We start from the raw sequence: 14642 nt of genomic DNA, 5'->3' as shown, positions 1-14642 counted from the left end.
ATATATTTAGTGAATTGGCCTCAACAACTTTCTGTGGTAGAGAATTCCACAGGTTCACCACTCTCTGGGTGAAGAAATTTCTCCTCATCTCGGTCCTAAATGGCTTACCCCTTATCCTTAGACTGTGTCCCCTGGTTCTGGACTTCCCCAACATTGGGAACATTCTTCCTGCATCGAACCTGTCTAACCCCGTCAGAATTTTAAACGTTTCTATGAGGTCCCCTCTCATTCTTCTGAACTCCAGTGAATACAAGCCCAGTTGATCCAGTCTTTCTTGATAGGTCAGTCCCGCCATCCCGGGAATCAGTCTGGTGAACCTTCGCTGCACTCCCTCAATAGCAAGAATGTCCTTCCTCAGGTTAGGAGACCAAAACTGTACACAATACTCCAGGTGTGGCCTCACCAAGGCCCTGTACAACTGTAGCAACACCTCCCTGCCCCTGTACTCAAATCCCCTCGCTATGAAGGCCAACATGCCATTTGCTTTCTTAACCGCCTGCTGAACCTGCATGCCAACCTTCAATGACTGATGTACCATGACACCCAGGTCTTGTTGCACCTCCCCTTTTCCTAATCTGTCACCATTCAGATAATAGTCTGTCTCTCTGTTTTTACCACCAAAGTGGATAACCTCACATTTAGCCACATTATACTTCATCTGCCATGCATTTGCCCACTCACCTAACCTATCCAAGTCGCTCTGCAGCCTCATAGCATCCTCCTCGCAGCTCACACTGCCACCCAACTTAGTGTCATCCGCAAATTTGGAGATACTACATTTAATCCCCTCGTCTCAATCATTGATATACAGTGTAAACAGCTGGGGCCCCAGCACAGAGCCTTGCGGTACCCCACTAGTCACTGCCTGCCATTCTGAAAAGTCCCCATTTACTCCTACTCTTTGCTTCCTGTCTGACAACCAGTTCTCAATCCATGTCAGCACACTACCCCCAATACCATGTGTTTTAACTTTGCACATTAATCTCTTGTGTGGGACCTTGTCGAAAGCCTTCTGAAAGTCCAAATATACCACATCAACTGGTTCTCCCTTGTCCACTCTACTGGAAACATCCTCAAAAAATTCCAGAAGATTTGTCAAGCATGATTTCCCTTTCACAAATCCATGCTGACTTGGACCTATCATGTCACCTCTTTCCAAATGCACTGCTATGACATCCTTAATAATTGATTCCATCATTTTACCCACTACCGTTGTCAGGCTGACCGGTCTATAATTCCCTGTTATCTCTCTCCCTCCTTTTTTAAAAAGTGGGGTTACATTGGCTACCCTCCACTCCATAGGAACTGATCCAGAGTCAATGGAATGTTGGAAAATGACTGTCAATGCATCCGCTTTTTCCAAGGCCACCTCCTTAAGTACTCTGGGATGCAGTCCATCAGGCCCTGGGGATTTATCGGCCTTCAATCCCATCAATTTCCCCAACACAATTTCCCGACTAATAAGGATTTCCCTCAGTTCCTCCTCCTTACTAGACCCTCCGACCCTTTTTATATCCGGAAGGTTGTTTGTGTCCTCCTCAGTGAATACCGAACCAAAGTACTTGTTCAATTGGTCCGCCATTTCTTTGTTCCCCGTTATGACTTCCCCTGATTCTGACTGCAGGGGACCTACATTTGTCTTTACTAACCTTTTTCTCTTTACATATCTATAGAAACTTTTGCAATCCGTCTTAATGTTCCCTGCAAGTTTCTTCTCGTACTCCATTTTCCCTGCCCTAATCAAACCCTTTGTCCTCCTCTGCTGAGTTCTAAATCTCTCCCAGTCCCCGGGTTCGCTGCTATTTCTGGCCAATTTGTATGCCACTTCCTTGGCTTTAATACTATCCCTGATTTCCCTTGATAGCCACGGTTGAGCCACCTTCCCTTTTTTATTTTTATGCCAGACAGGAATGTACAATTGTTATAGTTCATCCATGCGGTCTCTAAATGTCTGCCATTGCCCATCCACAGTCAACCCCTTCAGTATCATTCGCCAATCTATCCTAGCCAATTCACGCCTCATACCTTCAAAGTTACCCTTCTTTAAGTTCTGGACCATGGTCTCTGAATTAACTGTTTGATTCTCCATCCTAATGCAGAATTCCACCATATTATGGTCACTCTTCCCCAAGGGGTCTCGCACAACGAGATTGCTAATTAATCCTCTCTCATTACACAACACCCAGTCTAAGATGGCCTCCCCCCTAGTTGGTTCCTCGACATATTGGTCTAAAAAAACGTCCCTTATGCACTCCAGGAAATCCTCCTCTACCGTATTGCTTCCAGTTTGGTTAACCCAATCTATGTGCATATTAAAGTCACCCATTATAACTGCTGCACCTTTATTGCACGCACCCCTAATTTCATGTTTGATGCCCTCCCCAACATCACTACTACTGTTTGGAGGTCTGTACACAACTCCCACTAACGTTTTTTGCCCTTTGGTATTCTGCAGCTCTACCCATATAGATTCCACATCATCCAAGCTAATGTCCTTCCGAACTATTGCCTTAATTTCCTCCTTAACCAGCAATGCTACCCCACCTCCTTTTCCTTTTATTCTATCTTTCCTGAATGTTGAATACCCCTGGATGTTGAGTTCCCAGCCCTGATCATCCTGGAGCCACGTCTCCGTAATCCCAATCACATCATATTTGTTAACATCTATTTGCACAGTTAATTCATCCACCTTATTGCGGATACTCCTTGCATTAAGACACAAAGCCTTCAGGCTTGTTTTTTTTAACACCCTTTGTCCTTTTAGAGTAACTATCAATCGTTTCTCCCCGCAGGACCAATATCCACTACCAAAGGCCGACGACCTCTTTGCAACACTGGCGGGAGGAAAGATGTTCAAGAAGCTGCATCTGAATTCAGCCATCATGATGCAGGAGCTGGAGGAATTATCGAAGAGCCTCACCTGCATTAACATGCACAAAGGTCTTTTTATTTATAACAAATGCTTGTTTGGAATTCGATCAGCGGCGGCGATATTCCAGAGAAACATGGAAAGCTTACTGAAGTCAGTCCCGCACACCGTGGTCTTCCAGGACAACATCTTGGTCACAGGTCGGAACACAACCGAGCATCTGCAGAACCTGGAGGAGGTTCTTAGTCGACTCAACCACATGGGGCTCAGGTTAAAATGCTTGAAGTGCATTTTCCTGGTGCCTGAAGTGGAGTTCTTGGGAAGGAGGATTGTGGCAGACGGCATCAGGCCCACCAACGCGAAAACGGAGGCAATCGAGAACACACCGATGTCACAGAACGTGACAGAACTGCGGTGGTTTCTGGGACTCCTGAACTACTTTGGTACCTTCTTACCAGGTCTCAGCACATTGTTAGAACCACTGCATGTCTTACTACAAAAAGGGGATGAATGGGTTTAGGGCAAAAGCCAAGAAAATGTCTTTGTAAAAGCAAGAAAATTGTTATGCTCACTCAAACAAATTGCTTGTGTTGTATGATCCATGTAAGCGTTTGGTACCAACATGTGATGCGTCGTCATATGTCGTCGGGTGTGTATTGCAACAAGCTAATGATTTCGGGAAATTGTAACCAGTTGCTTATGCATCCAGCAGTCTGTCTAAGGCTGAAGGAGCCTATAGCATGATTAAGAAAAAAGCGTTAGCATGTGTCTATGGGGTAAAGAAAATGCATCAATACCTGTTTGGGCTAAAATTCGAATTGGAAACTGACCACAAGCCACTAATAGCCCTGTTTTCCGAGAGTAAAGGGATAAATACCAAAGCATAGGCCCGCATCCAGAGATGGGCGCTCACGTTGTCCGCATACAACTACACCATCCACCACAGGCCAGGCACAGAAAACTGCGCCGATGCTCTCAGTAGGCTGCCATTGCCCAACACAGGGATGGAAATGGCGCAGCCCACAGATCTAGCCATGGTTAGGGAAGCATTTGAGAGTGAACAATCACCCGTCACTGCCCGGCCAATCAAAATCTGGATGAGCCAGGACCCCTTATTATCCCTAGTCAAAAGCTGTGTGCTTCACGGGAGCTGGTCCAGTGTCCCAATAGAAATGCAGTAAGAGATAAAGCCGTTCCAGCGGCGCAAAGACGAAATGTCTCTCCAAGCAGACTGCCTTCTGTGGGGCAATTGTGTAGTGGTTCCCAAGAAAGGCAGAGATACCTTCATCAATGACCTCCACAGTACCCACCCAGGCATCGTAATGATGAAAGCGATAGCCAGATCCCATGTGTGGTGGCCCGGTATCGATGCGGACTTAGAGTTCTGCGTTCACAGATGTAATACATGCTCGCAGTTAAGCAATGTACCCAGGGAGGTGCCACTAAGTTTATGGTCCTGGCCCTCCAAACCGTGGTCCAGGCTACACGTCGACTATGCAGGCCCGTTCTTGGGTAAAATGTTCCTTGTGGTTGGAGACGCGTACTCCAAGTGGATTGAATGTGAAATAATATCGGCTAGCACGTCCGCTGCCATGACTCAAAGTCTGCGGGCCATGTTTGCCACTCACGGCCTATCCGATGTCCTGGTGAGCGACAACGAACCATGTTTTACCAGTGCTGAGTTCAAAGAATTCATGACCCATAACGGGATCAAACATGTCACATCTACCCAGCGTCCAATGGTCAGGCAGAGAGAGCAGTGCAAACTATCAAGCAAGGCTTGAAGAGGGTAACAGAAGGCTCACTGCAGACTCGCGTATCCCGAGTCCTGCTTAGCTACCGCACGATACCCCACTCGCTCACTGGGATCCCACCTGCTGAACTGCTCATGAAAAAAGCACTTAAGACAAGGCTCTCGTTAGTTCACCCTGATCTACATGAACAGGTAGAGAGCAGGCGGTTTCAACAAAGTACATACCATGATAGCGCAAATGTGTCACGCGAGATTGAAGTCAATGATCCTGTATTTATACTGAATTATGGACAAGGTCCCAAGTGGCTCCCCGGCACTGTCGTGGCCAAAGAGGGGAGCAGGGTGTTTCGGGTCAAACTTTCAAATGGACCCATTCACCGGAAACACTTGAACCAAATCAAACTCAGATTCACGGACTATCCTGAGCAGCCCACCTTGGACCCTACCTTTTTTGATCTCCCAACATACACACCAGTGGCAACCGGCACCACGGTTGACCATGAAGCAGAACCCATGATTGACAGCAGCCCTGCAGGGCCCAACACACCAGGCAGCCCAGCAAGGCCAGCTGCACAGCAGCCCAGCGAGGGCCCAACAAATGATTCAACAATACCAGCTTTCACACCGAGACGATCAACCAGGGCAAGAAGGGCCCCATGTCGACTCACATTGTAAATAGTTACACTATTGACTTTGGGGGGAGTGTTGTTATATATGTAAACTTGTATTTACTCTGTACAACCACCAGAGGGTGCATCCCCTGGAGTCCCAAGGGATCCCATAATCCCTTGGGAGCACAGGTATTTAAGGAGGCCTCACAAGTTGGAGAGGCACTCTGGAGACCTGCAAATAAAAGACTAAGGTCACACATTACTTTGAGCTCACAGAGTTCAGTCTGACTCTTTCCCCATATGTAACAACAATTGTAATGGAAGGAAATGTTATCTCACATACACACAAGATGCTCGAACTGTTTATGAGAGTGAATAGCATTACTATACCTGGAGCTCCATTTTTGGGAAGAGGGATATATGGCCCTAACTGGATTATTCCAATTAATAATTGCTGATAGGCTGCAAAGCAGGCTCATCAGTGCAAACTATTTGAAATATTGGGGATTTTGTAAAATTGTTATCACAAATGTATTGTGAGTATAGCTTTGAAGTTAGTAATATTGAACACTTTGAACTTTTTCAGGAGGAGGTGCTCAGCAATGGTAGGTTGCTCCTTGTAAGGAGGGGAGATAATCAGACAGAAAATCACTCTGTAGTACTCTGTAACTTACCATTGGTGACCTCTTGATCGCAAGTATTAGGAGTGGTGGCCCGGGTCTGCATTGCTGCTGTGTATGAACAGCTAGGAACAGCACCTGTCAGAATAACTTCGATTGGATTTTCTATTCTGTTTCTAGCTTGGCACTGGATTACAGCTATGGAAAACAATAACATTTATAATTTCACTTGGTAAGCAATTGCTAACAAATTTTAACATTGCATTTCAAAAATATTTGTACCGTCTAGATATTATCATTTTACAGAACTGTTTAGATGTACTTAACTCAACAACAAAAACAACCACAATTTGCATTCATATAGAGCCTTTAACGCAGTAAGACCTCCCAAGGTATTTCACAGAAGCATTATCAAACAAATTTTGACCGATTCACAGAAGGAGATATTAGGACAGGTGAGGTAGGTTTTAAAGATAGTCTCAGAGGAGGAATGAGATTTAGATAGGCAGAGAGATTTAGGGAAGGAATTCCAGAGTTTACGACGTAGGCAGTTGAATGCACAGCCTCCAATGAAGGAGCGATAAAAACCGGGGATGCGCAAGAGGCCAGAATTAGAGGATTGCAGAAATCTTGGAGGATTGTCGGGCTGGAGGAGATTACAGAGATAGGGAAGAGCGAAGCCATGGAGGGATTTGAAAACAAGGATGAGAATATTAAAATTGAGGCATTGCTGGACCGGGAGCCAATATAGAAGTGCCTTGGGAGGTTTTACTGCGTCAGAGAGCTCAGGGGTGACAACTGAACGGGAGGGTGCACGTTGGGAGGCCGGCTAGGAAAGTATTTAAACAGTCAGGTCTAGAGGTATGATGATCTGTGGCAGGGGTGGAGACGGACAATGTTATGGAGGTGGAATTAGACGGTCTTGGTGATAGAGGTCAGATGCTCAGCTCAGGATCAAATAGGAAACCATGATTGTGAACGATCTGGTTCAGCCTCAGGTAGATAGCCAGGAGAGGGATGGAGTCGTTGGTTGGGAATGGAGTTTGTTGGGGGGCTGAAGACAGAAGAGGCTTCGGTCTTCCCAATGTTTAATTGGAGAAAATTTCTGCTCATCTAATACAGGATGTCGGACAAGCAACATGACAAATCAAAGGCAGTGGAGGGGTCGAGAGAGGTGATGGTGAGATCGAGCTGTGCGTCATCGGCATACATGTGGAACTTGACGTTGTGTTTTCTCTGAAAATATAAGCTTCAATTTTGAAAGGCCACATGCTTCCAGCGGGCATTTGCCCGCAGAGGGCATAGGCCATAAATTCGGGCACGTGACAATGTAATGCCACATTGCCATTTTTTAGCAGTTTACTGAGGTCACACAGCTGGCATTCATGAGTGGCACACGTTTTGGGTTCTGTAATGTCTGTAAGCTTGTAATGCTTGTAGCGCCACACTGTGGATGTGGACGTATTGTGTACTGCAGCTGCATAGTTAATCATTAAACAACAGGCAGCTTTCCGGAGAGTTCCGAGAGAGCAGCCTGCATTTAAGGAAGCTGTGTGTGCTGTGCTATGTGAAGATATCACAGGTTCTGCATCATCAGTGATGCTCATAAGATAACCTCATATTATCTTACAATCCAGGATGCCTCTTTTACTGTCCAATTTCTAAATAGTTATAGTATGACTCAGGAATCATAACAAGGAACCCACGTACGTTTATGGGAACCGATTGAAAAGCACTTTATCTAGATAGGCACAACTTCAAGCAGCTGGTTTATGTAACATAAAATACATAAAAGAACAGTAAACAATTCTCACAATGAGAACAGCCATTTTTCTATGCTTATGGATTATAACAAATAATAAAATGCAAATTTCTGATCTCTCTAAACGTAGGCTAATTTTTCTGGCTATCTTATTCAAAATTAAGTTATTTTACATTTTTAAAATACAGGCATCTTCCTGTTGCCTGCTAGAACAAAGTTCACTCCTGCATCCCCAAAGAGAGTCAGGGAGATTTCTGTCCTATGTTTGTGAGATGAGGCTTTGTCCACTGAGTTTCAGTCACAGTTACACCATGAGATGAACACATACCCTTTGATGTGTGAGCAGGAGGCTTTCAAACATCTGCGGTAGCTAAGGTCTTGGCTTTGAGAATGGAATGAAATGATGACTGTCTGTCTCGGGTGTCGGAAAGAGCCACCTTCTCACAACTACATGAAATGTTTGAGATTGTACATATTGGGGGTAAATTGAGTTGTAGCACAAAATGGGTGATAGCGAATCATTGAAGTCAATGGAAAAGGTACAGCGTAAAACAGGCTGCTAATATGCTTCTGACCGTTTCACACTACTGCCCGAAATAACATTTCATCCCCAATGACTGTCTTTGTATACAGATTAACACACCAAATCACTACTGTTGAGACAAGATTCAGATTACAGGCCCAAGTTTGATGAACAAAAATGTTACGTGCAGCCTTGGGGGTTAATTCCTTACAAGCAGGAACTAACAACACAAAAATATTATAAGTTAAAAATTCAGCTCAGGCAAAGCGGATAAAATTTTAATTGCTACAGTGGACCACGTATTAATAGCAAAATGAAGCAAATAAGGAGCCATGTTGAAATTCACGATTTTGAGCAAGAGTCCGCCCACTGCATTAACGTCACCTATAAAAACTGGATTCATTGGTGGGGGGGTCTGGGGGTTTGCTCTGCAGAGCTTCTTAAAACTAACTTATTGCTGTAAATGCTAAATTTCCCTCATCTCGATCATGTAGCAGTGCAAGAGTTCACACAGTAGCTTGGATTCCACCCTCTAACACTTTGCTGGTTTTACAACAGATCTGGGGCAGTGAGGGGCAGAACATTGCTCAGAGATACATTCCGCTATGGCCTCTACTTTTGTGTTCAAAGAAATGCCCATCCTACCAGTTGGCATTTTAAAATTATACATCCCCGACTGGCAATTGGTAACAGGATATCTCCTGAAAAATAAAACAATAAATAAAACAAACAGAAAAAACAAAGCTGCAAAATAAATCTAACAAAAGAAAATAAAAAATGGTTAAAAAATGCTGAGCAATCCTAGTCAGATATATCTTCAAAAGGAGCAGGAAGTCACTTCCAGTGACCTGTGTCTGCTGTGTGGTGCTGTGCCAAGCACTGGGATTTATGGAGTGGGAGGCTCTGCCATAATTTAAATATTTTTGGAGATTCAATGGGAATTGTGTCGCAGCAGTGCAAACTTAATGTTCCCTTGATGCAGGCCCAGTGGAAAACCCAGGGTAGCACCTTTAAGTGAGTGCAAGCAATGGCCAATGCACTGGAGTTGAAGCTGACGTTGTTCTCTATAGAGAAAAGAAGGTTGAGAGGAGATTTAAGGTGATTGGCAGAAGAACCAAAGGCGACATGAGGAAAAACTTTTTTACGCAGTGAGTGGTTATGATCTGGAATGCACTTCCTAAAAGGTTGTCTGGATTTCAAATGGGAATTGGATAAGTACCTGAAAGAAAACCATTTGTAGGGAACACAGGAACAGGAGTAGGCCATTCAGCCCCCGAGCCTGATCCGCCATTCAATAAGATTATTGCTGATCTGCGATCTAACTCCATATACACGCCTTTGGCCCATATCCTTCAATATCTTTGGTTAACAAAAAGCTAGCAATCTCAGATTAAAAATTGGCCTAGCATCAATTGCCATTTGTGGAAGAGAGTTCCAAACTTCTACCACCCTTTGTGTGTAGAAGTGGTGAAAGACTGTAGAGGGACATGATCGGGGCCCAGGTGAGGCACGTGTTCGGGGCCCAAAAGAGGTGAGGGCCCAGGGGTAGCACGGGCCAGCCCACACTCTGATTTGTGCGTTTTTAGAGGTGCAGGCTGGCTTTAAGTAGTGCAGGCTAGCTTTAAGTGGTGCTAGCCTCTCATGATTTTGGGCCCCTTGCTCAGGCATGCAGCCACTCAGCAGCATGCATAGCACTGGCTGCACGCTGCAGTCATGCATATTAGCAGGCTATTAATTCGGGATCGCAATCCCGTGCCCATTTTCGGACCCTGTCCAATTTAGTACCCTCTATGTATTGTGTAAGTCAGGTACTGTACCATTAGTTTATTGGTGTGCCATTTTGCTTCTGTGTAATAACATTATTGATAAATACATTTAACTATAAGTTTTGGTCTGAAAATAACAGTTAGATAGTGTAGTATTTTACACCTTTTGGAGTAGACAAGAAAACCTGGTGGACATCCATCTTAGTCTCTTGTGCATCATTCTGTAATTAAGGGGTAATTGTTGGTCCTGTGACATGCTATCCTGCTTATGGCATATATAAGGTTTTGGTTCACGGGAAACTTAAGGGTAACATTTCTGTGAAGTTCTCTGATCTCCTACCATAATTTTGACAGCAGATTGGTGGAAACCATGTCAAATAGTGTAACTAGCCACGAGCATTAAATAAAAGTGTTGGAAAAAAGCACGACTTATATACATAAAACTGTGCACAATAACCATATGTTGTCTGTGTAAGGCTTAAGACCATCAAAGGTTTTTGTATCTAGCCAGTCTGATTAGTTACATGTCAACATAGCAGTACTTCTGCATTACTGACTAGCTGTTCACTTTGTGCATATTTATTTTTAGGTCTGCAATTTTCAAAGAAAAGTACATTCCCCAGTAATGAGCATTTTTCATGAAAGACGGTTTCAACTGTCATTCTCCTTGCCAAGTATTTGTAAATGGTTTGAACTCCTGTGCTGTAGTTTAATAGTTTGAGCTGTTGTGCTATAGTTTAACCAATGTACAAGCGATTGGTGACCTTACACTGGAAACAAATATCCTTTGCTTACTTACCGGGGTACAATTTTGTGGGCAATGCTTCAGGGATTCCATAAATCGGATATCGCCATCGAATTCCAGAAATGTCTCCCTCTGCTGATGTACAAAAACTAAACAGAAAAAAAAAGTTATTTTTACAAAACTTATAGTCCAGCATTTGCTACTTAAAGCTTCAAACCTTACACTCTTCAACCTCATTGTTTACAGTGCCAGCACAACTATGCTAAGAAGGGGGGAGGGTGGTAATTTTCACCGCCATCATCATCAACATCAACATAGCCCCAAAGCGGCGACAGCAGCAGAAGCAGTGCCACAAAAAGTCAATGCCGGGGCACTCAAAGACCCAGCTAAGAGAGCCCTATACAGCTAGTGCCTCACTACTAACCTGCTGTCCCTTGATGACCCAGAGATGCAGAATGCCCACAGCGCTTGGTCTGCCCTCCAGGCCTCCATAACCAATGCCTGCGAAGAGACGCTCGGTCACTCAACCAGGAAACACCAGGACTGGTTTGATGAGAATGACCAGGAGATCCAAGAGCTAATAAATCACAAGCACAGGGCATTTCTGAGTCTAAAACAACAACCCAACTCAGGAGCAGCAAAACAGCATTACAGACAGCTTAAGGCCGAGGTCCAACAAAAAAGCCGTGACCTAAAGAACAGATGGTGGGTGGAAAAAGCACAGGAGATTCAGCAGCTGGCCGACAGCCATGATGTGCAAGGATTCTTCACCGCAGTCAAAGCCACCTACGGCCCAAACACCCAAGGCCCCACCCCACTGCTGTCCAAGAATGGGGAGACACTCATCAAGAACACCGAGACAGTCAGGACCCGCTGGAAGGAGCACTTCGGAGATCTCCTTAACTGAGACTCAGCCTTTAACTCGAGTGTCCTCGACTCCAGCCCGCAGCATGCTCCCTGCCACCATTTCAGCAAAACCCCAGCCTTGCACGAGGTAGAAAAGGCCATCCGCCAGCTTAAGAACAACAAGGCAACGGGAGCGGATGGAATCCCCACTGAGGCACTAAAGTATGGTGGAGAGGCACTATTGGCATGAATGCATGACCTCATCTCTCTCATATGAAAGGAGGAGAGCATGCCAGGAGATTTCAGAGATGCAGTAATCGTGACCATCTTTAAAAAAGAGGACAAGTCCGACTGTGGCAACCACAGAGGAATCTCCCTACTATCAGCCACTGGGAAAGTCGTCACTAGAATCCTCCTCGACTGTCTTCAACCTGTAGCTGAGGAGCTCCTCCCGGAGTCACAGTGCGGATTTCGTCCTCTTCGGGGTACAATGGACATAATTTTCACAGCGCAGCAACTGCAAGGAAAATGAGGGAACAGCACCAACCCTTGTACATGGCCTTCTTTGACCTTACAAAGGCCTTTGACACTGTCAACCACGAGCGACTATGGAGCGTCTTCCTCCGTTTCGGCTGCCCCCAAAAGTTCGTCACTATCCTCCGCCTGCTCCAAGACCACATGCAAGCCGTGATCCTGACCAATGGATCCATTACAGACTCAATCCACGTCCGGACCGGGGTCAAGCAGGGCTGCGTTATCGCACCAACCCTCTTCTCAATCTTCCTCGCTGCAATACTCCACCTCACACTCAACAAGCTCCCCGCTGGAGTGGAACTAAACGACAGAACCAGTGGGAACCTGTTCAACCTCCCTCGTCTCCAGGCCAAATCCAAGACCGTCCCAACCTATGTTGTCGAACTACAGCACACAGAGGACGCATGCGTCTGCGCACATTCAGAGACTGAACTCCAATCATAGTCAACATCTTCACTGAGGCGTACAAAAGCATGGACCTTACACTAAACATCCATAAGACAAAGGTCCTCCACCAGCCTGATCCCGCCACACAGCACTACCCGCCAGTCATCAAGATCCACGGCGCAGTCCTGGACAACATGGACCACTTTCCATACCTCAGGAGTCTATTATCAACAAAGGCAGACATCGCAACAAGATTCAACACCGCCTCCAGTGTGCCAGCACAGCTTTCAGCCGCCTGAGGAAAAGAGTGTTCGAAGATCAGGCCCTCAGAGACGTGGACCATATACAGTAGATACCTCAACTCGCTGGAGAAATACCACCAACGATGTCTCCGTAAGATCCTGCAAATCCCCTTGGAGGACAGATGCACCAACATTAGCGTCCTCAACCAGGCCAACATCCCCAGCATCGAAGCACTGACCACACTCGACCAGCTCCGCTGGGCAGGCCACATTGTTCGCATGCCAGACACGAGACTCCCAAAGCAAGTGCTCTACTCAGAACTCTTACACGGCAAGCGAGTCCAAGGTGGGCAGAGGAAATGTTTCAAGGACACCCTCAAAGCCTCCTTGATAAAATGCAACATCCCCACCGACACCTGGGAGTCCCTGGTCAAACATCGCCCTAAGTGGAGGAAGTGCATCCGGGAGGGCGCTGAGCACCTCGAGTCTCATGGGCGAGAGCATGCAGAAACCAAGCGCAGGCAGTGGAAGGAGCATGCGGCAAACCAGTCCCACCCACCCTTTCCTTCAATGACTGTCTGTCCCACATGTGACAGAGACTGTAATTCCCATATTGAACTGTTCAGTTACCTAAGAACTCATTTTTAGAGTGGAAGCAAGTCTTCCTCAATTTCGAGGGAGTGCCTATGATGATTATGATGATGATTGCTAAGAAGTGGGGAGGGGGTAATTTTCACCGCCGCTGGGCAGTAATCTTGCAGAGCAGATTGCTTGCCTGTTACATAACCTGCCTTATTATCATCCTATTGAAATCCAACGACCCCAAGCCATCCCTAAGCCTCACCTGTCATCTTCGTCTGTTACCGACAGTTCAGTTTTCTATGCACTTTCAGAACTGAACTACTGATTTACTGGCACAGGTAACAAATCAGTTTGTCGTGCCTTTCACAACCACAGGACATCCCAAAGAGCTTAACATCCAATAAAGTACTTTTTGAAGGGTAGTCACTGTTGTAATGTCGGTAAAGTGGCAGCCATTTTTTGCACAACAAGCTCCCACAAACAGCAATGTGACAATGATCAGGTAATCTATTTTAGATGTTGATTGAGGGATAAAGATTGGTTAGGACACCGGGGATAACTCCCTTGCTCTTCTTCGAAATAATGCCTGGATTTTTTCAATCCACCTGAGAGAACAGACAGGGCCTCGGTTTACAGTCTCATTCAAAAGATAGCACCTCCCTCAGCACTGCACTGGAGTGTCAGCCTAGATTTTTGTGCTCAAGTCTCTGGAGTGAGACTTGAACCCACAACTTTCTGACTTAGAGGCAAGAGTGTTATCAACTGAGACACAGCTGCAATGTTATATCATGGAAGGTGTCTGGAAGATGAGCGGCAGGTCAAGGCTGGAAAACAATGGAAAGTAGGCCATGACCTACACTGGACCACCATGTTGGGGGCAAGAGGTTTATGACAGAGGGAAAAGGAAGGTTGGAACTAATGGAACACAGGAAATGATCTAGCTTGTGAAATACGAAGACAAAACAAATATGAGGTTTCCAGATGGGTGAGGGAGGTGGGGAAGGAGAGTATGTGGGTGAGTATGCAGGGGAAGAAACATTGGAGGTGACGAAAGTGATGAGGGATATAGGGCGTGCAAAAGGGAAAGGAAATTTTCGGAGTGAATGGGAATCAGGGATTCATGGGTAAACGAGCGAGTGGAATTATGGGTCACGGAGGAAGGCATTAGACCACAAGGAAGCAAATCAGAAAGTGGGGGTTGAAGATCGGAGTGATAGTGAGGAGACTCAACAGGGAAGAGCAGCATGAAGTGGTGGAGTGGAGCAGCTAAATAGAACAGGCACTGGGAGCAAGGGCATTGTGGGAAGGAGTAGGAGAGGCAACATGACCAAGGGGTTCTGGAAAACAGTGGTGATAAAATGAGATTTGCAGCTGCAGCAACAATGTTTTGCTTTCTACTTTG

At 45.7% G+C, this 14642-nt stretch overlaps 1 protein-coding gene across 5 annotated transcripts in view; it reads right to left on the bottom strand.

The window, feature by feature from the left end:
• The window catches only part of LOC139276009 (cilia- and flagella-associated protein 47-like), a 1107008-nt gene that overhangs the window by 113646 nt on the left and 978720 nt on the right, over positions 1-14642 (bottom strand). For all 5 annotated transcript variants that reach the window (XM_070893331.1, XM_070893333.1, XM_070893335.1 and 2 more), the window contains 2 exons: positions 10704-10798; positions 5908-6051 (listed from right to left, as the gene is read on the bottom strand). In XM_070893331.1, the coding sequence (XP_070749432.1) occupies positions 5908-6051; positions 10704-10798 (239 nt within the window). The remainder of the gene's footprint in view (positions 1-5907; positions 6052-10703; positions 10799-14642) is intronic.

This window comes from Pristiophorus japonicus, chromosome 11 (genome assembly GCF_044704955.1).
Source record: "Pristiophorus japonicus isolate sPriJap1 chromosome 11, sPriJap1.hap1, whole genome shotgun sequence".
Lineage (NCBI taxonomy): Eukaryota > Metazoa > Chordata > Chondrichthyes > Pristiophoridae > Pristiophorus > Pristiophorus japonicus.
The sequence above is the reverse complement of the archived record's forward strand: the minus strand, read 5'-3'. Positions and strand labels throughout refer to the sequence as shown.